At 42.7% G+C, this 27,113-nt stretch overlaps 1 protein-coding gene across 1 annotated transcript; it reads right to left on the reverse strand.

The window, feature by feature from the left end:
• On the reverse strand, window positions 1–26,552 carry LOC142101486 (uncharacterized). The gene is made up of 14 exons (XM_075185939.1): window positions 26,510–26,552; window positions 25,212–25,349; window positions 25,062–25,138; window positions 24,216–24,312; window positions 12,249–12,505; window positions 10,314–10,471; window positions 9,008–9,124; window positions 8,317–8,391; window positions 8,142–8,229; window positions 7,635–7,717; window positions 7,396–7,549; window positions 2,167–2,272; window positions 1,951–2,086; window positions 1–1,819 (listed from the first exon to the last, which is right to left on the reverse strand). Exons 1-14 carry the CDS (start codon window positions 26,546–26,548, stop codon window positions 885–887), a joined length of 2,460 nt encoding a protein of 819 aa, XP_075042040.1. The 5' UTR covers window positions 26,549–26,552; the 3' UTR covers window positions 1–884.
• Window positions 26,553–27,113: the final 561 nt, after the last annotated feature.

Below are 27,113 nucleotides of genomic sequence, written 5' to 3' on the forward strand. Positions count from 1 at the left end.
CAATCACATTGATAGTAATTTCAAAACACAATCTTTAAAAAGAAATAAGATTTAAAACACACGAATATGTCGGGACAGAGATAAAACGAAAAAGAAAAACATTGACAAGATATGACGAACACAGTATGGCCAAATATCTGTAGTTGTTTTTCAGACTTCCTGATGTTGAAACTACCGTGACTGCAAAGGACTCTGGGTAACATTGGTCAAATTAACAAAATCACCTGTAACCTTAAAGTGTACCCACCACCTAAACACAGCGGAGGCAGTCCATTTGTGGACTGCACCGATATCCAGCCTATGTTGTATCTCATACGGTATGAGTCATACCTCAGCGATGTAACCAGCCCCTAGAGAATGGATAGGCTGCATTCACATAAATACGGAACCAGTTTATAAAATGTCTGTATCCACACTCCGTAGAGGACCTGGACACAGTAAAAGCATGGTGCTTAAGTTAACAACATTAAGAAAAATCATTGCTGTATGATGAGCCATCGGATTAACACTTTAAATAAGTTCTGTTATGATTATTAATCAAAAGTAGTGTATTATCTAAAATGTGCACTGTTGAAGTTTTAATAAATATGGAACTCTTATTTACAGGAAAATAAATAAAACTCAAAATATTGAATAATAAAGCTATTTACATATCAGTCTAATGTTTACAAAGTACAGCCTAGATGAAGGGATGTCAAACCTTTGTTCCTTGTGATATCAGTATAGATAACACATACCAACCAGGCTATATACACAGTACAACAGCTTGCTCAAATGAAGCCACCTCACTGACTTTAGGATTTACTGCTCCTCATTACTCGGTAGTCAAGGATGGACGTCTACCAATGGCCTCTTAAATCAAAAGTATGCCAACCATGGTCCTCTTACAAATCAATGGAGTCACTAATTGGCTCCATACTGGTACCAGGAAGTAGCAATTTAGGAGAACCGTTGTACGGATGTCGTTCACCCTCAACCACATCCTTACAAATGGTGGAATCCATGTCCAGTTTTAAGAGGCTGTCTTGCAGTGGAGTTTCAGCATCTGCTGGCTCTTCTTCTAAGGAAGCTTGGCGTCCAATATCCAGACTTCGGTGACCCCAGTGGCCAAGCGTTATATTCTTACGGCTGACGAAGACCTGACGATTCCGTCCACTTAGAACTTTCGAAGCAGTGGTGTTGCTCATGGAAGAGTCTTCTGTATGGTTTGTTCTATGCCGCTCTTCTTTGGTGCTCAGGCCACTCTCTTGGCTTAACGAACGTCCAAACCTTCTTGCCCCCTTGCGTTTAATGGTGTGAGTGGCAAGCTCTTCCCAATCTTTCTGAAGTGGATCCACATCTAAATCACTAGGGGACCAATGGAAGCTAAGAACCAATTTCCGTACACTCCGATATTGTGACGTGTGACCATTAGGTCTTCTCAATGTCTGAACAGACTGGAGAGAGTTTAGCTCAGTCACAGAAGCATGACTGTCTATTGAGAGGGATTTTTCTGAAATTAAACAATCCATCAAGGGGTCTCTTTCACTGTTCAATACCTGCGCACACGGCTTTTCTTCTGGGAAATTCAATCCATCATCTTGTATTCTGTCCTCCTCGTTGGTGTTTAAACTATTGCCAAGCTCTCGATCCCCTTCAGGCTTGGCGCAGTCAACAATTTTCTCTGGCATGCTAAGTGAGCGGCGTAACGCTCTCCGCTGCTTTCCAGAACATTCCACATTCTCACTGTCCATAGCCAGTGAGCTCCAAGAAGGAGATGACCTCAGTGTAGGAGATAATGGATGTTGGACTGGAGAAGATTTACCATCTGGGGCATTAACTGAATGAAATGCAAGAGAAATTAAATGAAAAAAAAAAAAAATGAAGCACTCTGTCCTGATAAGATAATCAAATTAAAAACAGATCTATACAACATAACAACATATTCAATAAAAAGCCTGGAAAACTCACCACTATTTGAAGCTTTTAGAGAAAAAGGAGCCATTCGAAAGTCTCTACCATTGAAAATGGGTCCCTCCAAGGCTTCTGTAACCATTCTCTTCATCATATTCCAACCACTCTCCTCTAGGCCTTTGCTTTCAGGAGTCTGGAAAATAAATACTTACAGTATATGCTAATGGGCCCATTCCATCACCCCTAAGTAGACCAATCAAGTTATCATCTTACCGGTTGTTTGGTTGGTCTTGTTCGCTGGAAGATTCTTAAAGAATTCCGAACCTTTTCCTTTCTGTCCAGCTGAAGAGGTGATACAGGGATATGACCAGATTGCACCCTGTTAGAAGAGCATGGAAAACATTTTAGTTCTGTATGTTTTCTGAGAGGCCGACCAATCATGATGATAGGAGATGCAATAAAAAAAAAAGAAGTTATTGCAACAAATTTTCATAATTTGATTGAAAGCTTGTAGCTCCAATTCCACAAGAAAACTTTTTCCAAGACATGTCACATCACAATTTATGTAATTCCTCCATTCACATTAATGCACTTAATAACCCTGGACAATAGATTAAAGTGCACGTAAAGCCACTACCATGTACTATTATTCTACTCCATGGGAGGTCTGTTTCCTGCTGGGCTCGCCTTAGGACACACATACATACAGTGGCCGGAGTGGTGGCATGAAAAAAGTAACTGAGGAGCCGGACACCTGGTGTTTCATGAAGCTTTAGGGAATTTGGTAGTTAAATTTAATCTTGGATGCTTTGTAACACTGGAGTATCCTGCTCCCACTGATGGTACAGGAAGCTAGGATGCAATGCATATACTCGGTGTGCGCGTGCAATAAGGGAGAAGCATAAAGGAGCATGGGCCGGGTGCGCTTTATTGCAAAGTTGAGGGACTCGTCCTGAATAATGATGGAGAGGACAGAATCCTCCCTATCAGTTAGAAGGACAAGAAACCTAATCACTCCACTCACTGGTGACAGAAGGGTCAACACAGACAGAAAGAACATGGTCACATGCTTTGTAGTACTGACGTGCCTACCTGTGGAGTAAGCGATAAGTAATGTAGCGTTCCGCTCCAGGCAAAGCATAAAGTACCTGGAATAATCTTGAAGAAGGGGGTGCACTCGCTGATGCAAAAATAAGGCATTTAAGGATGATAAAATGAAAAAACACTCAAAGTTTCAGTCTCCAACAGAGACTTTTGTCAATACTTGAACCCTATTAATGGACCACTCACTACATTCAAAGTGGGGAATTCCTTCAACAGCACGTGCAAAATGACACAAAATCACACCGTAATGTGCTATACTGGAACTCACAAACCGGGCATGAACGATGATGTCATTGAGCAATGTCAGAGGTTGGTGGTGCAAGACGGAAGCACATATATAATACAAAAAAAAAGGGGCAAAAGTAAAAATAAATCAAAAAGAGGAAAAAATATAATATTGGACGAAACCCGGAGGGAGAGAGGGATAAAAAAATAAGAACAGAAAGAAAAGGTACAGATGAAAACATGACACAAAAGTAGAAAATTAGGTTTCAGTTGCCAAAACAAGTCATTACAGTTAGGAAAATTCCCAAAATACATACAAATAAACATTAATAAAATGAACCACAGGTAACAAAGTAGGGTTGGCTAAAAACTCATCAGTATGAACAAACAAAAACAAAAAAATAAATAAACAAGATTTTATACTTACATTAAGCACTTTGGGGTACATTGGTTATTGGGGTACTGAGTGGAGCAAGGGCACTTTAAAATTTCAGCATTTAAACATAGTTCCTCCCCTTTCCCTTTCATACAGTGATACTGTGCCTGCCGGAGCAGTCATTGGTTACTTTTTAACTAAGCCCCAAAAGACAGCCGAGGTCCCATGCTTTGCCTCCCAAGAGGCCCCCACTGAGCTGGTGGAGTAAGCCCTGATAATTTCTGTGACAGGTTGCCCTGATCCCCTGTAAGCCTGATGGTTTACGGACATAATCCATCTTGCAATAGATATCTTAAAAGCTGGCCAACCCTTCTTATGGGCCTCATACAGGACCAAAAAACTCTGTCTTGCGAATATTGCAAGCAAGTCCCTTGAACATAGGTCCTCAAAACCCTGACCACATCCAAGTATTGAAGAGAGCCCTCTTCCTCTGGAGACCTACCATGGACCAAAGGCCAAAATCACTATATCTTGGTTATAGGTGAAATCTAGAAACCACTTTAGGCTGAAAGGATGGCCGGGTCCAAAGGACCATCCTATCCTCATGGAAAAGAAGAAGACTAAACTTGCATGACAAAGCTGAGAGCTCTGAAACTCCACTCATGTTTGAAATTGGACAAACTCTTTGCTCTCAAAATCAAGGCTTCAGCAGCCATGTCGTTAAAGTTAGACACTGTAAGCCATGGTGCAGAAATGGCCCTTGACTTAACAAGTTTGGTCTGAGAGGCAGACACTATGACTGACCTGCTGACATGGTGAGGACGTCTGTGTACAAGACTCTTTGCAGCCAATCTGGAACCACAGAATGACCCAAACCTCTTTCCACTTCACCTTCTTCAGGATACTCTGAAGCATTGCCACTGAGTGAAATAGGTAAATTAGGTGGAACTACCAAGAGCCCGACACATACTATGACTGCCCTTGAGTCTCTTGCCCTTTAACAAAACAGGTCTACTTTGTGGTTGAACAGTGACGCCATCATATCGACGTCCGGCTGACCCATCTGTTCACAATCTGGTAAAAGACCTCTAAGTGGAGAGACCATTCCCCTGAGTGAACAGTCTGCCTGCTCAGAAAATCTGTCTTCCAGTTATCTGCTCCTGAGATGAAGACTGCCATGATGACCTGAACATTTCAGTCCACCCATGAAAAATCCTGGTGGTCTCTGGCATGGCGTGATGACTTTTCTTCCCTCCTTGATGGTTGAGGTATGGGTGGCATTGTACAACTATCTTTACAGATGTTCCCCTTAGCAAATTTTCTTTGCCGACTAGAGCACAGAACTTGGCTCACAATTCCAATACGCTTATTGGGAGCTTTGACTGCTCCAGAGTCCAAAGACCCTGCAAGCAGGCCTGAAGAATGATAGCCCCACAACCCTGAAGGTTGGCATCCGTAGTCACAATAGTTCACTCCCATATGGAGAACAGACAACCTTTTTTGAGGTTCTCCCTGTTCAGCCAGCAAAGGAGCGAGTGACGCACCCTCTGGGAAAGGTGTATCACCTGGTTGGGTAGACAAAAGGTGGGATTTGTTTCACTTGGAGAGCAGTTCTAATTGGAACTCTCACATGAAACTGGGCAAAAGGGATTGCCTCGAAAGTCGAAACCATCTTGCCCAGGACTCTCATGCAGAAACGTATAGAAGTCTGTCTGTGAGCCAAGAAACTACTATACTATGCAAGGAAAGAATTTTGTCCACCAGTAAAAACACACTCTGTTTCTGAGTGTCAAAGGAAAGACCCAAAATATCATCCATTGTGACTGTATCAATTATGATTTTTGGAGATTGAGAATCTATCTGTGGGATTCAATAGTCTGAGCATTCTCCTGCACATGGGCCTGAAGTACAGCTGGCGGTTCTACTTTTATCAACAGATTGTCCAAATAGGGAATAATCTTTATTTCTCTGGAGTGCAGCAGAGACACCATGACCACCATGAGTGACAACTCTTGGGGCCGTGGCCAGACCAAAACGAAAGAGCCTGAGACTGGTAGTGATGGGACTGAACAGCAAATCTGAAAAAAACAATGAAATCCTTCCCAGATAGGAATATGTAGATAAGTGTCTGATAACTGAGGACACCGTGTACTCGGGGTTTTCCATGCCGTTCAATTTCTGGGACTTCATCTTGAATCTGAAAATCTTTAACTCCAGGTGGACAGATTCAAGATGGACCTGAATGAACCATCTGGTTATTGAACCAGAAATAGGTTTGAGTAGAAACCCACACTTTTCTGGCGATCCGGAACAACCACTCCTGAAGAAATCAGAGCTTGAATGACATGTTTTGTCTTGTCTCCCGGGAGCCTTGTGGTGAAAAATCTTCTGTTTGGGGATCAGAGGAAGTCTCGAGTCACAATCCCTCTCAACCAGATATCTGTAGTGGACTTTAACCACTGGTCCTGGAAGAGGAGTAAACCTGCTCCTACAACAGATGATTCTGTGTGGGCAGAATGCCAGTCATGCTGAAGGCTTGTCTCAGGACCGGGCAGCTGGGTGACTGCTATCCATGCCTGTCTCCCCCTTTTGAGAGCTATTCCAAAGATTTTTCTACCGCCTTGTTAACCCATGCAGAGGCTAAAATGGGTGCAGCCACAGAAATGGATTTAAGAATACTTTCAACCTTACGGTCAGGGCCATTCTTAATGTTGGCCACATTGAAAATGGGAATTGTGGATGCTTCTGTAGCGAGGTTGTCTAAGATCATCACTTTAGGAGGTACTTCCCACATAACTGTATCCTCTGCAGGAAGAGGATAACAATTTTACAGATTACGGGACACCTGGAAATTACAGTCTGGTGTAGTCCATGCCTCACCCGGCAAATCATCTAACTGGGAAGACAAAGGAAAAAAAAAACATTTCTCTTTGCTTTCATTTATAAGCAGAGACGTTTCCAAAATATCTGGAACCTCTGTGTCTTGGATGTCCAACACCAGATTAGATCATCCACCCCTTGTTAGCTATAAGGATCTTCGTCAAAGTATGAAATATCCTCTAGATTCGAACCACCGACTACCTCGTCTTTCTCGAGAGAACCCTTCAGAAATCGGACTTAATTTCACGATGGGGAACCGTACCTCTACATTGTCGAGAGTCAGAAGGAGTTGCAGAATCCAACATTTTTTTATAAAGGGGAGGAAACCCTAAGGAATCACTGCACGGAAATTGCGAGACTTCTTGCTCATTATGGCTCCTCCTGGGATGCCTTCATGAGACCCACTGGCCTCTGCATGACCAAAGGGGACATGTCCACAAGAATCTCCCCCTGAGCCCGAGGAAATCTAGGAAGGACTCCTCTGATGAGAACGGGATAGTCGAGGAATCTCAGCAATTGCCCTGGCTGAGAACTTACCCCAGGCTGGTTCTGCCACAACGGTACCAGTGTCTTCCGGTAAACACAGCACAAGATCCTCAGGTTTTCAGGTTGCGCATAAGACATCTGGGCGGCCATCAGTCAGTATGTGGCCCAGAAGTTGATTGACAGCATGTCAGGGCGATTTGCAAAGGTCTTCAAAAAGAAGGGTCAACACTGCAAATATTGACTCTTTGCATAAACTTAATGTAATTGTCAATATTAACCTTTGACATTTATGAAATGCTTGTAATGTTACTTCAGTATACCATAGCAACATCTGACAAAAAAGGTCTAAAAACACTGAGGCAGCAAACTTTGTGAAAACCAAACACTTGCGAAATGACATGAGACACTTTTTTTTTTTTTAACCACCTCACCTCTTAACCCTTTTGCTGTTTCGTCGTTTACTCCTGGCTTTATGCCCTCTAGAGGAAGATTCGGGAGTTGCTGTAATGGATCCTGAACCGAGTTCTAAGAAGTTGCCAGGGCTCAATGAGAAGTTGGAAAACACCTCTCCCCCTCCCGAGTCATCTGAAGAGTAAATCATAAGGATGTCCATAACATGTTATTTTAGTCTAAATGAAAGTCCCCCTGGTGTAGGCTCCTTGCCACCAACCTTGTAATGGAGAGTGGGCTCCACTTGGTTCATGCGATTCTTCACTGGATAAATTCTCATCTGCAACCTCTATCAGAGACTTCCTAAAAACGAAGAAGAAAACAGGTTAATCTAGCAACATACTTAAAGCACCAATCCCATGAAGAACATTGGCGTTTACAAATTTTCCTTGGTTTGTTTCTTCAGGTTGCTATTTATGATTTAGACTTTTGCAGTGACATTGACTACCATGGCAACCACAGTAACATGGCACATGATGTAGTGAGCAGAGGGGCTTTGGAATGCCTCTGAGCTCTGTCTGCTCTGTGTAATGCAACACCCTCCTCTTCCCCCTTCTGCTGTAATATGAGATGATGTGAGCCTGTGTCTGGCAGCCACATTTTGTATCCTGCAGACTGATTTTTTAAAAAAAAAAAAAAAAAAGAATGATGCATCTTTAGAAAAGCTACTTAACTTGCTGCCGTTACAAGTTCAATATCATTATTATGGCGGAATTCAGCAGAATACCTTTTCTTGGCTGTACATTGTTCTCCGGATCCAGAATCCTCTGACGCCTTACGTTTTGTTTTGTTCCTTGGAGGCAGGACCAGTTCATCTGCCAAATGCAAATACTGGTCACTAGAGAGTTCTTAAAATTGACATGGTTTACATGAGACTAGGGAGACCCCAATTAGTCTCTAACCTGATGCGCGATCTGGAGTAGAATTTGAAGGTCCAAGGCCAGACTTCAACTTATTGAAAGCATCATTGACAAGCCCTTTAAACAATATAAAAAGCAGAGGTTTGTACAAAGCTATGTTGAAGATAGACATAAGTATGTGAGATTTTCAGGAGTGAAAGGAGTCATCTTGGTTGAAAATGCAGCATCAATTTACAAAAATGATCATAACACACTTGAACGTTTCTTAACAATCTGGACCATGCAAGTTCCTCCCGACATCTATAGCAGATAATATCCTAACTTTGATAGAGCATTATAAAAAGGGATTTAACCTTTAATCAGCCATGATCCTCATTAAAACTCTAAATGAATTGAGCTCTTCACGTAGTTCACATTTCCTTTGTAATTTATCAACCAATGTTTAAAAATTAAGCATATTTTAAATATAATGACGGAAAACAAAATTAGAACAAGTATCCAATAATAACAATATATAGGTAATTTAGTTTATTATTAGTTGGTTCTGCAGAACATATTTGCATATAACAAGATTGGGTTTCTAATTTGTGAGATGGGGAAATCCTCAAAACATGGCCTGCTGGTGTAACATGAGAAGAACGATAATACCCCGTTACCCAGTGATGGACATTTTCCGGGTCTATATAAGAAAAATAAATGAAACACTGCACCCTGCACAACTGCTGGCTATTACCGCTCATACTGCGCCTACGTCTCCTCCGAAAGTTCTCCATGTTCTGGCCCACAGAATCCTCATAAACAGAGTCACAGGCAAGAGTAACCTTCTCCAAGATAAAGGAGGGGATCTGCCCTGCCGAGAGAAGGAGAGGTATGTAAAACTGGGGACGGAGACCAGAGACCACCTGTCTCTACCAGTGCAGGGGAGCTATACATCATGGGTCACATCCCTCCCAGTACAGGGCGACACAGACAGAGGGGAGCTATACATCATGGGTCACATCCCTCCCAGTACAGGGCGACACAGACAGAGGGGAGCTATAAGTCATGGGTCACATCCCTCCCAGTATAGGGCGACACAGACAGAGGGGAGCTATACATCATGGGTCACATCCCTCCCAGTATAGGGCGACACAGACAGAGGGGAGCTATACGTCATGGGTCACATCCCTCCCAGTATAGGGCGACACAGACAGAGGGGAGCTATACATCATGGGTCACATCCCTCTCAGTACAGGGCGACACAGACAGAGGGGAGCTATACGTCATGGGTCACATCCCTCCCAGTATAGGGCGACACAGACAGAGGGGAGCTATACATCATGGGTCACATCCCTCTCAGTACAGGGCGACACAGACAGAGGGGAGCTAGCCTATACGTCATGGGTCACATCCCTCCCAGTATAGGGCGACACAGACAGAGGGGAGCTAGCCTATACGTCATGGGTCACATCCTTCCCAGTGCAGGACGACACAGACAGAGGGGAGCTATAGTCATGGGTCACATCCCTCCCAGTATAGGGCGACACAGACAGAGGGGAGCTATATGTTATGGGTCACATCCCTCCCAGTATAGGCCGACACAGACAGAGGGGAGCTATACATCATGGGTCACGTCCCTCCCAGTACAGGCTGACACAGACAGAGGGGAGCTATACATCATGGGTCACGTCCCTCCCAGTACAGGGCGACACAGACAGAGGGGAGCTATACATCATGGGTCACGTCCCTCCCAGTACATGGCGACACAGACAGAGGGGAGCTATACATCATGGGTCACGTCCCTCCCAGTACAGGGCGACACAGACAGAGGGGAGCTATACGTCATGGGTCACATCCCTCCCAGTACAGGGCGACACAGACAGAGGGGAGCTATACGTCATGGGTCATGTCCCTCCCAGTACAGGGCGACACAGACAGGACTAATTCTCATATACAGAATAATACTATGAAGGAGTAATAGTGTTTATTTTCCTATCAGATGACCACCGACTGGTCTCAAGCCTGGGATAAGCAGCAGCCTCTGCACAGGCAGATAGTACCTATGTCCTGGGCATTTTCAATAAGACTTTGGATAGCGGATGTCTGAAGTTGCAGCTGTTTCTCAGTGGCAAGTGTCAGCTTCTCGCTACTGCTGGAGAACAGACTTGGGGTCACAACTACAGCCAGATTCCCAGAATCCATCTTGTTCTCATCACACCTTTCAGAAAAATATAAAAAAATATATATTAAAACAAAATGTCATATTTTAGGAAAACAACTAGATCTAATTGGACCAACTATTCAGAAAATCCAGAATATGCACATATCTCGCACTCCCATTAGGCAGTTGCCTAGGGCGCCGGGCGCCACAGAATTAAAAGGCAGATAGTTTTATACTGTAAAACTGTGCGGCGCCCGCTGGGCATACCTTCCACGGCCGCCGCACAGCTATGGATTACCATCGCCGCAAAGGCCTCCCCTCCAACAGCTGAACGGGCGCACCTCCGTCTCCTCCACTTCCCCTCCCCTCACTGACTGTCGGGCGTGACCATCATCAGGGCCCGACAGTGTCAGTGAGGGACGGGACCCGTCAGAGAGGAGCAGCGTTATGGAGTTTAAGGTAAGGAAAGACCGGGGGCGGATGTATTTTTGGGGGGTGGGGGCGGATTATTTTGGGGGGTGGCGGATTTCAAAATTGCGCCTAGGGCGCCGGGGACCCTAGCACCGGCCCTGCTCACACAAGACATTGCACAATCTTTAATTCATGCACTCATCATCTCCTGCATTGACTATAGCAATTCCCTCCTTACTGGTCTTCCCTGAACCAAACTCACTCCAACCATCTATTTTTCATGCAGCGGCTAGATTGATTTTTCTTGCAAAACGCTCATCCACTGCTGCTCTGTTATGTCTGTCCCTACATTGGTTGCCTGTTTTACCAAATCAAATATAAAATTCTTCTACTAACATACAACAAAACTGCACCAACACACATCTCTTCACTGGTCTCAAAATATCTCCCAACTCGACACCTCCATTCTGCGTCTCTCTTCCACTCTCATCACATCCTCCCATTCCCGGTTACAGGACTTTTTTTGGGCTGCGCCCACTTTGTGGAATTCCCTCCCTCGCACAGTAAGACTTTCCTCTAGTCTCCAAACCTTCAAGTGTTCTCTGAAAACCCACCTCTTCAGACAAGCTTATAATATTCCTCAACCACCATCTTAATCTCCCTAGGTTACCCTATTACCACCCTCTACACTGCTAACGCAAGACAACAACCCTCTGACCAACATTGCCACACACACAGCCCACGCAATACTTTTACCTTTGCATTCTAGCTGGTCCATTGTGCAATATGATGTAGCACGTGCCCTTGTGTTTCAAACTCCCATTGTCCCATAGATTGAAGCTTGTGAGCAGGGTTCTCTTACCTCTCTGTCTGTATGTATTACCCAGTATTGTTTTATTAATGTTTGTTCCCAATTGTAAAGAGCTACAGAATTTGCTGGCGCTATATAAATAAATGTTGATAATGATGTATCAAACTCCTATTGTCCTATAAACTCTAAGGGGGGTATTCAATTGTTAGCGAGATCCCCGGAAAAACGAGCGCTCGAAAAATATTACCATTAATACGGTAATATGCGTGTAAATACCGTTAATACGGTAGTTTATTCACTGAGCAGGGAGCTGCGAGATGAAATTCAGCGAGTAATTACCGTATTAACGCTAATATTTTTCGAGCGCTCGTTTTCCGGGGATCTCGCTAACAATTGAATACGCCCCTAAGCTTGCGAGCAGGGCCCTCTTACTTTTCAGTCTGTAATACTCAGTCTATTTATTACAGAGTTTATTTCCAATTGTAAAGTGCTACAGAATACACTGGCCCTATCAGAATAAATTGTAATGATAATAATTAGTAAAAGTGCATTTGCACAATTATAAGGCTATGGCTCCCTCTTGTGGTTGTTTTGTAGATTTGCAGTCCTTACCTGGATGCTACACTCTGGAGGAAGGAGCAGAAATACCTCAGGGTCTCCCCATGAACAGCAGGAAGCAGGCAGGTCACCAGAGCCGTGGCAGTCATCCTCTCCTCTTCACAGAGAGACTGCTGAATCTGGCAGAGGGGGTCTTGCAGCTCCGGGGTGAGGAGGGGCTGTGGAAGCTCGCGGAAAAACTGTTTTAGCAGAGCAGCAGCATCGCTGGGCTGGGCCGAGGCGAAGCAGCTTTCCCCTGACTCTATCTGCACCTGTTGCAGAGGGAAGGAAGATTGGGGCAAGGTTCAATCATTGTACTGTGCCAGCTACACAGAGAATAATGGGAGAGAGCGTCCAGCCTAGCTGGATGCGGCATTTTACTTACAATCAAAAAACTTCTTTACTGTTATTTTCTATCTGCTCAAAATCTATTCCAAATATCAAAAAAAGTCCAACAATTATGGATAAAAGGTAGGATGCTCCAGATCAGGCATGGCCAGCCTGTTGTAAAACTACAAGTCCCAGCATGCTTTGCCTGGAAATTGCCAGTCAATAGTTGGCACGGTATGCTGGGACTTGTAGTTTCACAACACCTGGTGAGCCATGGATTGGCCAGATGACTATAGATCAGAATATTATTTTTGATTATTCTGAGCTCTGGTGGACTCGTGTGGACTATGGGACAACAAGAGACCAATGTGTTCAGCTTGATCAAAGTACATAGGTTTTGAAAACATATATTGTTGCGCGTATTGTCAGTGTTAGATATTTATACACTAATTGAATGGATGGCAAATTGGAAACATTGGGTCTTCTATATATCTAGTTTCTCTGGCCTGGATGTCATTCACATCTTCCTCCACCAGCTTCCTAGAGACAAATTTAATCATTTCTCTACGTTTAATAATGGTTCCTCTGAAACAGGTCTTTGAAGTATTCCAAACCAATCTAGACCCCGCACTAGTACCCGCATATTGCATAAAGAGGGAGACATCCTGGTTTATAGCTGAAAGTGGGTAGAATCATTGTATACAGTAGGTCAAACAGGATTTTACCAGGGCCGAGTAAATATAAATCAGAGGAACACCACCAAAAAGGGGCCAGGTTATCTAGAATTATGGAAGCGTGCGAGACTAGAGTGAGCAGGTTCAATGTCTCCCACTGCAAGGACAGGAACACTTTGTTAGTTTCTTATGTTTTTAACAAATGCCTGAAGAACTACATGGAACATAAATATTAGTTAGCATACATTCTATATTCTCAGTTCTGCACAAAGATATAGCTCTAATCTTTATCCTTAGACACATCTAATAACCAACATCAAAGGCCTGCTAATCAGCACAGAGAAGCCCCTTTAGTAGCTGGAGTGTGAACAAACATTGTGTCCTACGACATCTAAACACCATAAGTATCTCTGGGAAACAGAATATCATCAGGTTGGTACTTTTAACAAAACTGAAAAACAAAGTTTGTTTACCTTGTCCCCCCGAATATTCCAGGATAGAATACTTAATGTTCTTGGTAGCAACCATTTGTATAACAGTAATATACCCCCTGGGATCATCAGACATGTAATATTATGTAATACACCTATACCAGTATTTAACACCACTGTGCATTAAATGTACAAAATTAGTGATAAGGAAACAGAACATAAATACAATCCAGGTATGGACGCCATCAGAGCCTTGTGTTGGAGCGGTTTTTCTTGACCTTCAGTGCATTATACTGGAATTATTGCGGACAACTGTATTTACCAACATTATTTACCAGGATTAAGTCAAACTTCTCTTATTACTCATCCCTGGTTGTTTGATTTATCTGGTTTACATGAGATTCCCACATTGGGGGAGGACTTTATTGCTACCATTTGAAGTGATCACTTATTATTAGAGATGGGCGGGTCCGGTTCTCCGAGAACCGAACCCACCCGAACTTTGGGTATCCGAGTACCGAGCTGAGCAGCTCGGTACTCTCCCGCCAATTCCGAATCCAAATCGAGGCCGAACGTCATTGTGACGTCGTCGGATCTCGGGACTCGGTTCTCGCGATACTTCAACTTTATAAATACACGCCTCCACAGCAATCCATCGCCATTTGACAGAGGGAGAGAGCAGGGTGTAGTCATAGGCTAATTAGAGCAGGGACAGAGAAAGAATACAATATTGTTCTTGCAATTGCTCTAACCAAAATCGCTAGTGCAGAGAGGAGGATAGAGGTTTATTATTTTTTCTTCATATTTGGCACTCCCCAGCGCTTTTGGGTTGTCCCCCATAATTGTGCATTAATATTTCTGGCTGTCAAAAGTCATATCTGTCAGCAGTATCTACTCAATAAATGTTAGCACTCCTCAGTGTTTTTGGGGTGTCCTCTCTAATTGTGCATTAATATTTCTGGCTGTCAAAAGTCATATCTGTCAGCAGTATCTACTCAATAATTTTAAGCACTCCTCAGTGTTTTTGGGGTGTCCTCTCTAATTGTGCATTAATATTTCTGGCTGTCAAAAGTCATATCTGTCAGCAGTATCTACTCAATAATTTTAAGCACTCCTCAGTGTTTTTGGGGTGTCCTCTCTAATTGTGCATTAATATTTCTGGCTGTCAAAAGTCATATCTGTCAGCAGTATCTACTCAATAAATTTTAGCACTCCTCTGTGTTTTTGGGGTGTCCTCCCTAATTGTGCATTAATATTTCTGGCTGTCAAAAGTCATATCTGTCAGCAGTATCTACTCAATAATTTTAAGCACTCCTCAGTGTTTTTGGGGTGTCCTCTCTAATTGTGCATTAATATTTCTGGCTGTCAAAAGTCATATCTGTCAGCAGTATCTACTCAATAAATTTTAGCACTCCTCTGTGTTTTTGGGGTGTCCTCCCTAATTGTGCATTAATATTTCTGGCTGTCAAAAGTCATATCTGTCAGCAGTATCTACTCAATAAATGTTAGCACTCCTCAGTGTTTTTGGGGTGTCCTCTCTAATTGTGCATTAATATTTCTGGCTGTCAAAAGTCATATCTGTCAGCAGTATCTACTCAATAATTTTAAGCACTCCTCAGTGTTTTTGGGGTGTCCTCTCTAATTGTGCATTAATATTTCTGGCTGTCAAAAGTCATATCTGTCAGCAGTATCTACTCAATAATTTTAAGCACTCCTCAGTGTTTTTGGGGTGTCCTCTCTAATTGTGCATTAATATTTCTGGCTGTCAAAAGTCATATCTGTCAGCAGTATCTACTCAATAAATTTTAGCACTCCTCTGTGTTTTTGGGGTGTCCTCCCTAATTGTGCATTAATATTTCTGGCTGTCAAAAGTCATATCTGTCAGCAGTATCTACTCAATAATTTTAAGCACTCCTCAGTGTTTTTGGGGTGTCCTCTCTAATTGTGCATTAATATTTCTGGCTGTCAAAAGTCATATCTGTCAGCAGTATCTACTCAATAAATTTTAGCACTCCTCTGTGTTTTTGGGGTGTCCTCCCTAATTGTGCATTAATATTTCTGGCTGTCAAAAGTCATATCTGTCAGCAGTATCTACGCAATGGATTCAAAGCAGTCCACATATGATCTAAATGAGCAACCAGGTTCTGTCACCAGTCCTGATGTTAGTGTTCCCAGTACGTCATCTGGCCAAGGCGATGTCAAACAACAGAGTGTTTTCAAATTAGTGCAAAAAACAAAAACCAAAAAAAAATTTACTGTATTGAAGCGAAAAAGAAGTGTAACTGAGCAAAAGTTAAGTGACGATAAAAAAAAAATTGCAAGCATGCCATTCTACACACGCAGTGGCAAAGAGAGAATGAGGCCTTCACCTTTGGCTATTAGTGGCAGATCCCAAAAAGTTACCCAGGCTACAATTGGTGCACAACTACTGTTACGCGTCAAAGCTGAGCTGCAAGATACCAGTGAGGCATTACAGGAGAATATTTGCTCTGATTCACAAATGACAACAATCCCTGTGGAGAGTCCATCCAACAGTGGGATGTCTAATCGTGAGCATTCTGCTGATGTGTGCCTTAATAGCCCGAGTGTAGCCGGTGATACCCAAATTGAGGATGCCACTTTGGAATTAGAAGAGGATGAGGGGGAGATTTGTGTAGGCGACGAGGGCGCTAATGAGGATGTTGATGAGGATGAGGTTGTTTGTGTAAGTCCTGCACCAGTGGCAGCAGTTCTGGCACGTGACAAGAAAAAGGCCATTGTCATGCCTGGGCATAAAACAAAAAAATCCACTTCTTATGTGTGGAATTATTTCTACCCAAATCCAGACAACAATTGTATAGCCATTTGTAGTGTATGTGAAGCCACAGTCAGTCGAGGGAGGGACCTTAACCATCTTGGAACCTCGTCTATGTTACGCCATTTAACGAGAGTTCATGGCAAAGTGTTGGGAAAAGCTGAAAGTTCTTCCCAAAAGAATACAAGCACTCCCTCATCAGCTAAGACCCTCCGCTCACCGACATACCGACGGCTACAAAATACACCCACCACACCATCCTCATCAATATCCTCAGTAGCGCTCGGAGTTAGCCCGGCATCCCACTTAAGGCTGGATGACTCCGGCACTATTATTGATTCCTCTGAAGAAAGCGTTAGTCCTGCTGCTGCTGTTGCTGCTGCTGGGGGTGAATCGTCATCCCAGAGGCAGGTGAATAAAATGAGCAGTCCTACATTTCAGCAATTAACTGTGAAACAATCATTTGCGAGGGGAAGCAAATATGACAGCAGTCACCCAGTCGCCAAGCGAATCACAGACGCCATGGCTGCAATGTTAGTGTTAGATCTGCGTCCAATCTCCACAATAAACGCAGCTGGTTTTTCACAGTTAATTGAGGTTTTGTGTCCGCGTTACAGAATTCCATCGCGACACCATTTCTCCCGTAAAGCTATTCCACAACTATACCAAAAAGTGTGTAAAAATGTAGAGATTGCGCTGAAAAATGCCATTCTGCCCACTGTTCACTTAACCACAGATATGTGGACAAGTGGAAGTGGCCAAACCAAAGACTATATGACTGTGACAGCCCACTGGGTTGGTCATTCACCTTCACCAGCAGGAACAGCAGCAGCATGTACACCACTACGTAACATTTGTCACAGGCAGGCCACTCTTTGTATCACCGGCTTCACTAACAGGCATACGGCTGACAATTTGTTACGCAAACTGAGAGATGTGATTGATGCATGGCTTATACCACTCGGACTCTCCCCAGGGTATGTCATTTCAGATAACGCAAACAATATAGTGCGAGCATTACAGCTGGGTGATTTCCAACATATTCCCTGTTTTGCTCACACCATCAACTTGGTGGTGCAGAGCTTCCTACGAAATAACCGTGAGGTGCAGGAGATGCTTTCGGTGGCCCGTAAAATTTCAGGCCATTTCAGGCATTCAGCCACAGCATGTAGGAGATTACAGCAGCTCCAAGAGCAGTTTAACTTGCCCTGCCACCAACTTAAGCAAGAGGTGGTAACTCGGTGGAATTCCACCCTGTACATGCTTCAGAGGATGGAGGAACAGCGCAAAGCCATCCAAGCATATTGCACAAGTCATGACATTGGGAAAGGAGGGGGGATGTATTTCACTCTTGCACAGTGGGGAATCCTTTCAGTGCTGTGCAAGGTGCTGAAACCATTTGAAGTTGTGACATGTGAGGTCAGTGCAGACTCTGCTAGTTTGAGCCAAGTCATTCCTTTAATTAGACTATTGGAAAAGCAGCTTGAGAAAATGAAGGAGGAGCTGAAAGCAAGCAATTCAGCAAAGTATGTTGGCCTTGTCGATCAAGTACTTAATTCGCTTCACAATGATCCTCGAGTTATTAAGATCTTGAACTCGGATCAGTACGTTTTGGCCACTGTGCTTGATCGAAGGTTTAAAACCTACATTGAGTCTTTACTTGTAAATGAGCGAGATGTGAACTTTTGCAAGGAGCTATTGCTCAGCAAGTTGGCCGCTGAACTGGGCCTCGGCTTGACGACGTGTCCTCCTTCACTTTCTCAAGCTGTTGCTCGTAAAAAATTAAATTTCCAAAAAAGAAGCAGGGAAGACACAGGGGGCAGACGAGAACAATTTAACATCTGGGCTGGTTTGAAGGATTTTTCAAAAAAATGTGTCACTTTGCCCATAACTCCATCCAATATGAGTATAAACATGCAAAGGATGGTGGAGGATTACTTTCAAGAGGTAGTTGATATGGAAATGTCAGACAGTCCCTTTCCTTACTGGGAAGAAAAGCAGGCCATTTGGAAACCCATGTACAAACTTGCTTTGCAATACCTAAGCTGCCCACCCTCCAGTGTGTACTCTGAACGAGTGTTCAGCACAGCAGGGAACTTAGTCAGTGATCGCCGTAGAAGGTTACTTCCCAAAAATGTGGAGAAAATGATGTTTATAAAAATGAACTACATCTTCCACGAGGAAGGCCTTCACCATCCAAGACATCCAAGCACTGACTGTTCTCTAATGGCGGATTCAAGCGGCGATGAATTGATAGTCTGTGATGATGACGTACACACTGATGAGGGTGAGGATGAAGCTGAAGATGATGCCGATAACATCTTTTTAAAACTTTCTATGGAAGTGTAGGGTGCAATCTACCCCCAAAGAGGAAAGGGACTTGTGGCATTTCCATATCACATACCATCTTGAAAGGCTGCTGTTAGGGCAATTTATCCTTAAGGGTAGGGTGTCATAGACAGAGTGACCCTAAACTGGCTTTGTCCATTTTTCATAATATTGTACAGTCTATAATGGCTGAATTTTTTAGTATTTTATACAAGTGGAGGGGGGCCTAGAGAGACAGAGTGACCCCAAACTGTCTTTCTCCATGTCAATTAATATTGTACAGTCTATAATGGCTGAATTTTTTAGTATTTTATACAAGTGGAGGGGGGCCTAGAGAGACAGAAACCAAACTGGCTTTCTCCATGTCAATTAATATTGTACAGTCTATAATGGCAGAATTTTTTGGTATTTTATACAAGTGGAGGGGGGCCTAGAGAGACAGAGTGACCCCAAACTGTCTTTCTCCATGTCAATTAATATTGTACAGTCTATAATGGCTGAATTTTTTAGTATTTTATACAAGTGGAGGGGGGCCTAGAGAGACAGAAACCAAACTGGCTTTCTCCATGTCAATTAATATTGTACAGTCTATAATGGCAGAATTTTTTGGTATTTTATACAAGTGGAGGGGGGCCTTGAGAGACAGAAACCAAACTGTCTTTCTCCATGTCAATTAATATTGTACAGTCTATAATGGCTGAATTTTTTAGTATTTTATACAAGTGGAGGGGGGCCTAGAGAGACAGAAACCAAACTGGCTTTCTCCATGTCAATTAATATTGTACAGTCTATAATGGCAGAATTTTTTGGTATTTTATACAAGTGGAGGGGGGCCTTGAGAGACAGAAACCAAACTGTCTTTCTCCATGTCAATTAATATTGTACAGTCTATAATGGCTGAATTTTTTAGTATTTTATACAAGTGGAGGGGGGCCTTGAGAGACAGAAACCAAACTGGCTTTTTCCATTTCTTTACATATTTAACTATAAGTGTAGGGTGTAATATACATTCAAAGACGATGGCTGCATTGCCAATATGCATAGATGGAGAGGAAGACAATCTGTTTTGTGTGTAGAATAGGCCTACCAACGAAGAATTAAACTGTTTTTTTGGATGATTTATTACCTCAACAATTAGATTACTTGTCTCTAAAACAGTTGGAGCACTAAATTGGGTTAATTTAGGCCCAAAAACATGGATTTTCCCAAAAAATAGCAAAACAAAACCAAACAAAACCAAAACCAAAACCAAAACACGCAATGGCGGTTTTGCAAAACCAAAACCAAAACCAAAACACGACGGTAATCCAGATCCAAAACCGAATCCAAAACCAAAACACGGGGGTCAGTGACCATCTCTACTTATTATGAAACTCACAAGGATTTATTCTTAGCAATTTATGGATGCTTTGGTACGTTATATCCGTTTGCCAAAATATACCTATTGCATGTATTACATTTATTTCATTATTTATGATTGTTATGTGGACACTTTGCTATAAGGTCCCATCACCATTACAGCTGTTCTCTTACACATATTACCATCATCATATCAGGCGCCTTGGGAGGATCGTTTTCAATCACAGGTATAATCTACAGTGATGCACCTGTTTGCCCATCCAAGTCTGCCTGCTGCGTTCTCTTGTGGGGGGGGGGGGGGGGCATGCGCAGCGCATTGTACGGCCAATCAGTGCAGTGTCCCCCTGCATCAGCCCCAATATGTGCTTTAACCAACTAACCAAATGACAGAGCCCACCATAAATTTAAATAGAGAAAAGCTCTCTGCACATAAACCATGTGCAGCCAAAACATAAACCTTGGTTATTAACAGACTGACCAGAAGCTGTTCCTTTCCTGTACACATATACATCATCTGTTCACACTAAGTTACAGGCAGCCATGTAGCCACTATTGCTCAAACACCGTCACCATCTGTGGTCATTTGATAGCATGTCTTCCTCTCTGGCAGGGAAATCTTGCCACACTGACAAAGCCTTGCACAATCTCACACATGACACACTAAATACAGGAAAAGTCATTACTGGATTGTTTCCTACTGAAGACACTGGTAAACCGGTGTAGGGACTTACTAGATATCTGTATGTTCTGAATGTACGATTCTGAATAAGAGTTATAGGGATTGGTGGGTAATATCTAATTCTGAATGGGAAAGATAATATGTAGCATCTTCTATGCTGTGAAGACGAAAGTCTATGGGTATACATATTGATAATTAATATTCGTAACAGAGACATACCCCTGAATAATGGTTTAACTACTTAATAGAGATATAATCAATCCTTTTCTCTGTTAATAGTCCGGCTCCTGCATAAAGTTTTTTTTGTTTTAATTGACACTATATATTTTTCTTGATTTCTTACTTTAAGATTTTCTTTACTATCATTTTTCTCCTAACAAATACCTGGTATAGAAACAGAATTTTTACTATTGACGAATTAAAGATGTATTTATATCTAGGGATAATTAGAAACTAGTGGACCGGCGTGTGCCTTTGCTTTTCTGTTTTCCAACTTCGGTCTTTGTTAAAACGTAACTATCTGTTGGAAGAGCAACCCCTGTAAAGTGGATGTGAATGAAATATAACGAAAGAGTCCCTTTCCTTGTGCAATTCCAGTTTCCTTTCCGTATATGTTCTGAATATATATCGGTTGGTTTATTAGTTTAGGACATGTACAAAAGGTTTATCTGTTTCCAATAAATGGAGATGAAAGATTCAAATCAATTGCATAAAACTTATGAACTTCCATTAATATGACCTAAAGTATTTTTTTTCCCCCCAAGGCAAGACGCACCTCATCTCTCAGAGGAAGATTCAGTTAGCAGACAGCTGTTTCTGCACGTTTATTGCAATTATGGTACAGAAAACCCCCTACAAGTGGAGCCACATGGCATGTTCCACAAAGCGCTATGGAATTAGTGGCGCTATATAAATAGCTGATGATGATAAAGCAATGCATAACAATAATGATAGAGCATGTAACAGATAGGAGGATTGCATATGTAAGTAACTAGTTTCATAGCATTTCAGTTTATAATTGGAGAATAAACATCTTATCCAGCAGCACCACGGAGGGATTACAGGAGATAAGGATGGGGCACCGGCCATGCTCGATAAAATGTCCCATCTTTTATGTACTTGAAACATATTCATCATTGCATGGTATATCCACATTACCCATTGCTTTAGAGTCAGCAGTCATTCTGGTTAACATGGCCCATGATTCTAATCCTCTAGAGCCATCTGCTCTTCTGGATAATACGCCTCAATCCTTATTCTCCTGAGAGTCCTCTGCTGCACTGGCTAACACCCCTCCATCCTCCTTCTTCCGAGAGTCCTCTGCTGCACTGGCTAACACCCCTCCATCCTCCTTCTTCCCGAGAGTCCTCTGCTGCACTGGCTAACACCCCTCCATCCTCCTTCTTCCGAGAGTCCTTTGCTGTACTGGCTAACACCCCTCCATCCTCCTTCTCCCGAGAGTCCTCTGCTGCACTGGCTAACACCCCTCCATCCTCCTTCTTCCGAGAGTCCTCTGCTGCACTGGCTAACACCCCTCCATCCTCCTTCTTCCGAGAGTCCTCTGCTGTACTGGCTAACACCCCTCCATCCTCCTTCTCCCGAGAGTCCTCTGCTGCACTGGCTAACACCCCTCCATCCTCCTTCTTCCGAGAGTCCTCTGCTGCACTGGCTAACACCCCTCCATCCTCCTTCTTCCGAGAGTCCTCTGCTGTACTGGCTAACACCCCTCCATCCTCCTTCTCCCGAGAGTCCTCTGCTGCACTGGCTAACACCCCTCCATCCTCCTTCTCCCGAGAGTCCTCTGCTGCACTGGCTAACACCCCTCCATCCTCCTTCTTCCGAGAGTCCTCTGCTGCACTGGCTAACACCCCTCCATCCTCCTTCTTCCGAGAGTCCTCTGCTGCACTGGCTAACACCCCTCCATCGTCCTTCTTCCGAGAGTCCTCTGCTGCACTGGCTAACACCCCTCCATCCTCCTTCTCCCGAGAGTCCTCTGCTGCACTGGCTAACACCCCTCCATCGTCCTTCTTCCGAGAGTCCTCTGCTGCACTGGCTAACACCCCACTGTTGACACCATAATGGTCATAGTGGAAATATCGATCTGTCTAAAATGGTGACATTGTGACGGTCGACAGTCACAATGTCAACATTAAAAGGGTAATGCCAACAGACCTTACCCCTGAACACATTAACCCTAACAATTACAAACAACGCAAACTAGCTTATTACAGCAAGAGCCAACACCGTATAATAAAAGAAATACAGTCACTAGGCCTATTTGTAAGCTATCAGAGCTGGGCAGTGGGAAAACCCCAGGTTATAAATAGACCTATCAGCTGGAATTCTTCCATTATGTTGCAGGGAGGTCTTGCCGTCAAGAGCTAGTTTTCATCGTTTGTAAAGGTTATTTTATTTTGACAAGCATATTCCTGTGTATTCTATGGGTTTTATATCAAGCTTGAAGAACAGAAGATTTTCACTTTTTTTATGGTATTTCTTTTAGATTAAAGATGCCAAATTTAAGTCAGTCGGCAGCTCTAGGGTTAATGTGTCTTTATTTTGTGGGGGGTTTTTTGGGGGGGAGGGTTAATGTTTGTGTTTTATGTTTTTTAATATTAGCTGTTTTGTGCCGGCGGGTTCGTCAGCTCCCGCTGGCATTGCTTTTTGAATGTCGACATTAGTCACAATGGGTCTGATTCATTAAGGATCTTAAATGAAGAGGATCCTTATTTCAGTCTCCTGGACAAACCCATGTTACAATGCAAGGGGTGCAAATTAGTATTCTGTTTTAGTTAAATATTGACTGTTTTTTCATGTAGCACACAAATACTTGATAGCTTATTTGTACACGGAAATTTAAAGTTGATATTTGTGTGCTACATGAAAAAACAGTCTTGAAAATGAAATGGTTACCACTATCATTTCCATATGTTTAGAGCATCGAGAGCAGTATCCTAAACTAGGTAATCCAATGAGAATAATGCACAGTATAAAATTACACTATCCCCTATTGGAGCCAATACAATCTGTACTACAAAGCACCAAAACACTAGAAGCCGGAGTCATTAAGGAGAGCAAATAAAAGGAGTAACCTTTCACTTGGGCAAAACCATGTTGCATTGGAGGGGGGAGGAAAATGTAAAATGTGGGGACAGATTGATAGTTGGAGTAGGGCAAGACCTAGATCAACTTTACATTTCAGTGTAAAAATAAAGCTATCAAGTATTTGTGTGCTAGATTAAAAAAAAAACAGTCAATATTTAACTTATGTGCAAAATAATAAACTAATTTGCAGCCCTTGTATTGTAACATGGTTTGTCCATGAGAACAGTTACTCCCTTGCTCTCCTTAATGATTCAGGCCCCAGATGAGGAGAAGGGTCAGCACCTTTAGAGTCTTTATCCTATTAACTGATCCAGACTTCCGGAAGAGTCCTTCAGTGGACAGATGGCAACTGAGGTACTGGCAGACGTCAACGACAAACCTGGAGGAGATAATAGAAGATTTATTAAGAATCAGCATGGAACGTTCCCATACAAAATATGATTTAAAAAGACGTGCGAGTCAATCACTCAAAACGCCCTCAAATCAGCAAATCAAGGTGACGCTTGGAGCAGTTCTGATGGTCTTTACCTCCTGTACCCTTGCAGCTCTATGGGATGTGAGGAAAAATTTATATAACACTGACATATCACTGTTGAGTCCAGCATACAATGGATCTATCAAAACCTACCCATTGTGCAATATCCAATGGTGCCACTATTGTCAAAGAACCAGTACGGTTTTATTTTTGGCTGTCTTGGTGAATTACCAGGATGGAGAGAGACACATGTTGGTGATCTTATCATATGCACATTGACTACTGCTTAATAACACTTCTCTGGTCCCGTATGCTGGAATAGATATTATATTCACAACCCTTGTTTATAATTTAATTTCCTAAACGTACATTATCATACTAGGTTCACCATATATGCAGATGCACTATTTTGCATAACCACACCCACTATTTTGGATATTACTACGTGCCACCAACACACTTTGCTGTATGTGCTCCCTTCTATACCTTTTACAGCATTAAACAACTGCTGCTCTATGCTATAGATAAGAAAACACATACACAATCGTATATAAAAGACAGAACACAATTTTCTGGTTGTTTTACAAAATTTAAATTTCAAGCTAAAAATATGGGTTAGGTGCGGTTTAAACATTTACTATAAAAATACTCACAGTGGGATGTCCCCCTCCTTGCTGAGTGGAAGAGACTGCAGCGGGACCCCAAAGATTCCCCCATTAGATGTCTTCCTCTAGAACAGACCAAAACTGATGAATATTCTGTTCCGCCACCGAGACCTCATCTCTGAGTGTTCCGCACCTCACCTGAACATCGGGGCTGACCGTCTTCTTCGGCATTCGGAGTTTAATTCCCAGGGAGTTTAAATGCTGGATTATGACCGCTGACGGCCCAGGGGCTCTCATGGCTAGAACAGGGATGGGGAGCTCTTTAGGTCGACAGTCCTACAAAGTAAACGCATCATAATGTAATAAATCTATGGGGTATATTTACTAAGCTGCGGGTTTGAAAGAGTGGAGATGTTGCCTATAGCAACCAATCAGATTCTAGCTGTCAATTTGTAGAATGTACTAAGTAAATAAAAGCTAGAATCTGATTGGTTGCTATAGGCAACATCTCCACTTTTTCAAATCTGCAGTTATACCCCTATGCCTCATCCACGATTCAACAAAATGGACCTTCGTCTGTGTGTATGTTAGGGAATTTAGTTTGTAAGCTCCAATGGGGCAGGGACTGATGTCAATGACTATATAAACTATAACAAGGACTATCCAACATGGAGTAAAAATATGCGGATATCAATATCAAATTCTGCAAACATGACATTATTGTAGTTCTCTGAAATCTGCCAAGACAAGACTAATAACAATATGTGTGTGTGTGTGTGTGTGTGTGGTGGGGGGCAATGGCCATCATACAAAGCTGCATAGACCGCAATAATGTTTACTCTATCTGTATTGAAAATTGTACCTAAACCCAACTGCACAACACAGCGTCTCCTCCAACTATAAATCTGCATGTGATTTCCATGCGTCCATAGATGTAAAAGGCCAGCAGTGGGGGAACTACCACCAGGGCCTATGGAGATAATGGAGCCCGCTGCATGGCAGATACAGAGGTTTTGGGGCCCCGGTTCCCTCCTCCCTCTGCCCACAGCTCTCTGGGTACACCTCTGGAAGACAGTGTTATATAGGATAGAGCCACTAGTAACATTTACATCTGTCAAAGCTTCGGGAACGCTTCAGCGCTCTAAAATGACTGATAACAGAGGACAATAGTTTTGAATTAAGCTGCATAGCAAATGTAAAACTTAATGTGATGTCAGTTTATGTTATGCACAGATACACCTGTAGAGATCGTATATTACAAGGTACCTTTTTAGATCTACATACATATCAGTTTTAGTATCCCTTTGAAAATCCCAGCTACATGCACAGCCCTTGAGCTACAACTGATTATTCATCATTACATGTCATATTCATTTACGAGTAAATCATTTGCATCTTACTTGCAAGTTATTCTGTCATGTTTGTCCTTTCCAGCATAAACAGGTGAGACAGAACACAATACCACACAAACACCAAGCCAAGCACTCACCTACTACCTGAGCCAAGTGATTGCACCCCATTGCATGCTGGGACATGCTCTTTCACCTCCGGCAAGTGGTGGGAAAGAACTGGGCTGGATTCTCCTACAGCAGTAGTGGTGTCAGCCAATAGCAGGGGATGTGAGTGCTGCTTCTATGCCTAGTTGAAAGTACATTTCCAAATATGCATCTGAGATAAGGGTGCCAGGTTAAAATAAAGGACACTTAGTAATTACCAGCATTTCTTACAATTTGTCGCTGGGCAGATCCATCATATGGATCACTGACTATACAGACAGAGGGTGTTACATACCAACAGAGCACATACTAATCTGCAATATTCCCTGCCAGCAATAGCTTTTATAGACCTAGACAATGGGGTACCGTACATTTATAAAAAATTAAGTGCGTAGTAAAAAAAAAAATATACAAAAAAAGAGGAGCTGAAAGATAACGTGCAAAATTGCATAACATTTCAAATAAAAATTGAGCCGACATTTTTTATTGATGTCCCCCAAATGTTCTTGTTGTACGTCAGGTCTGACGGATATTTACCTGCACTAATTATAAATTATTAATCGGGCAAACCCTGAACATGGCAGCACTGTGGCTAAGTGGTTAG

Source organism: Mixophyes fleayi, chromosome 9 (genome assembly GCF_038048845.1).
Source record: "Mixophyes fleayi isolate aMixFle1 chromosome 9, aMixFle1.hap1, whole genome shotgun sequence".
Lineage (NCBI taxonomy): Eukaryota > Metazoa > Chordata > Amphibia > Anura > Limnodynastidae > Mixophyes > Mixophyes fleayi.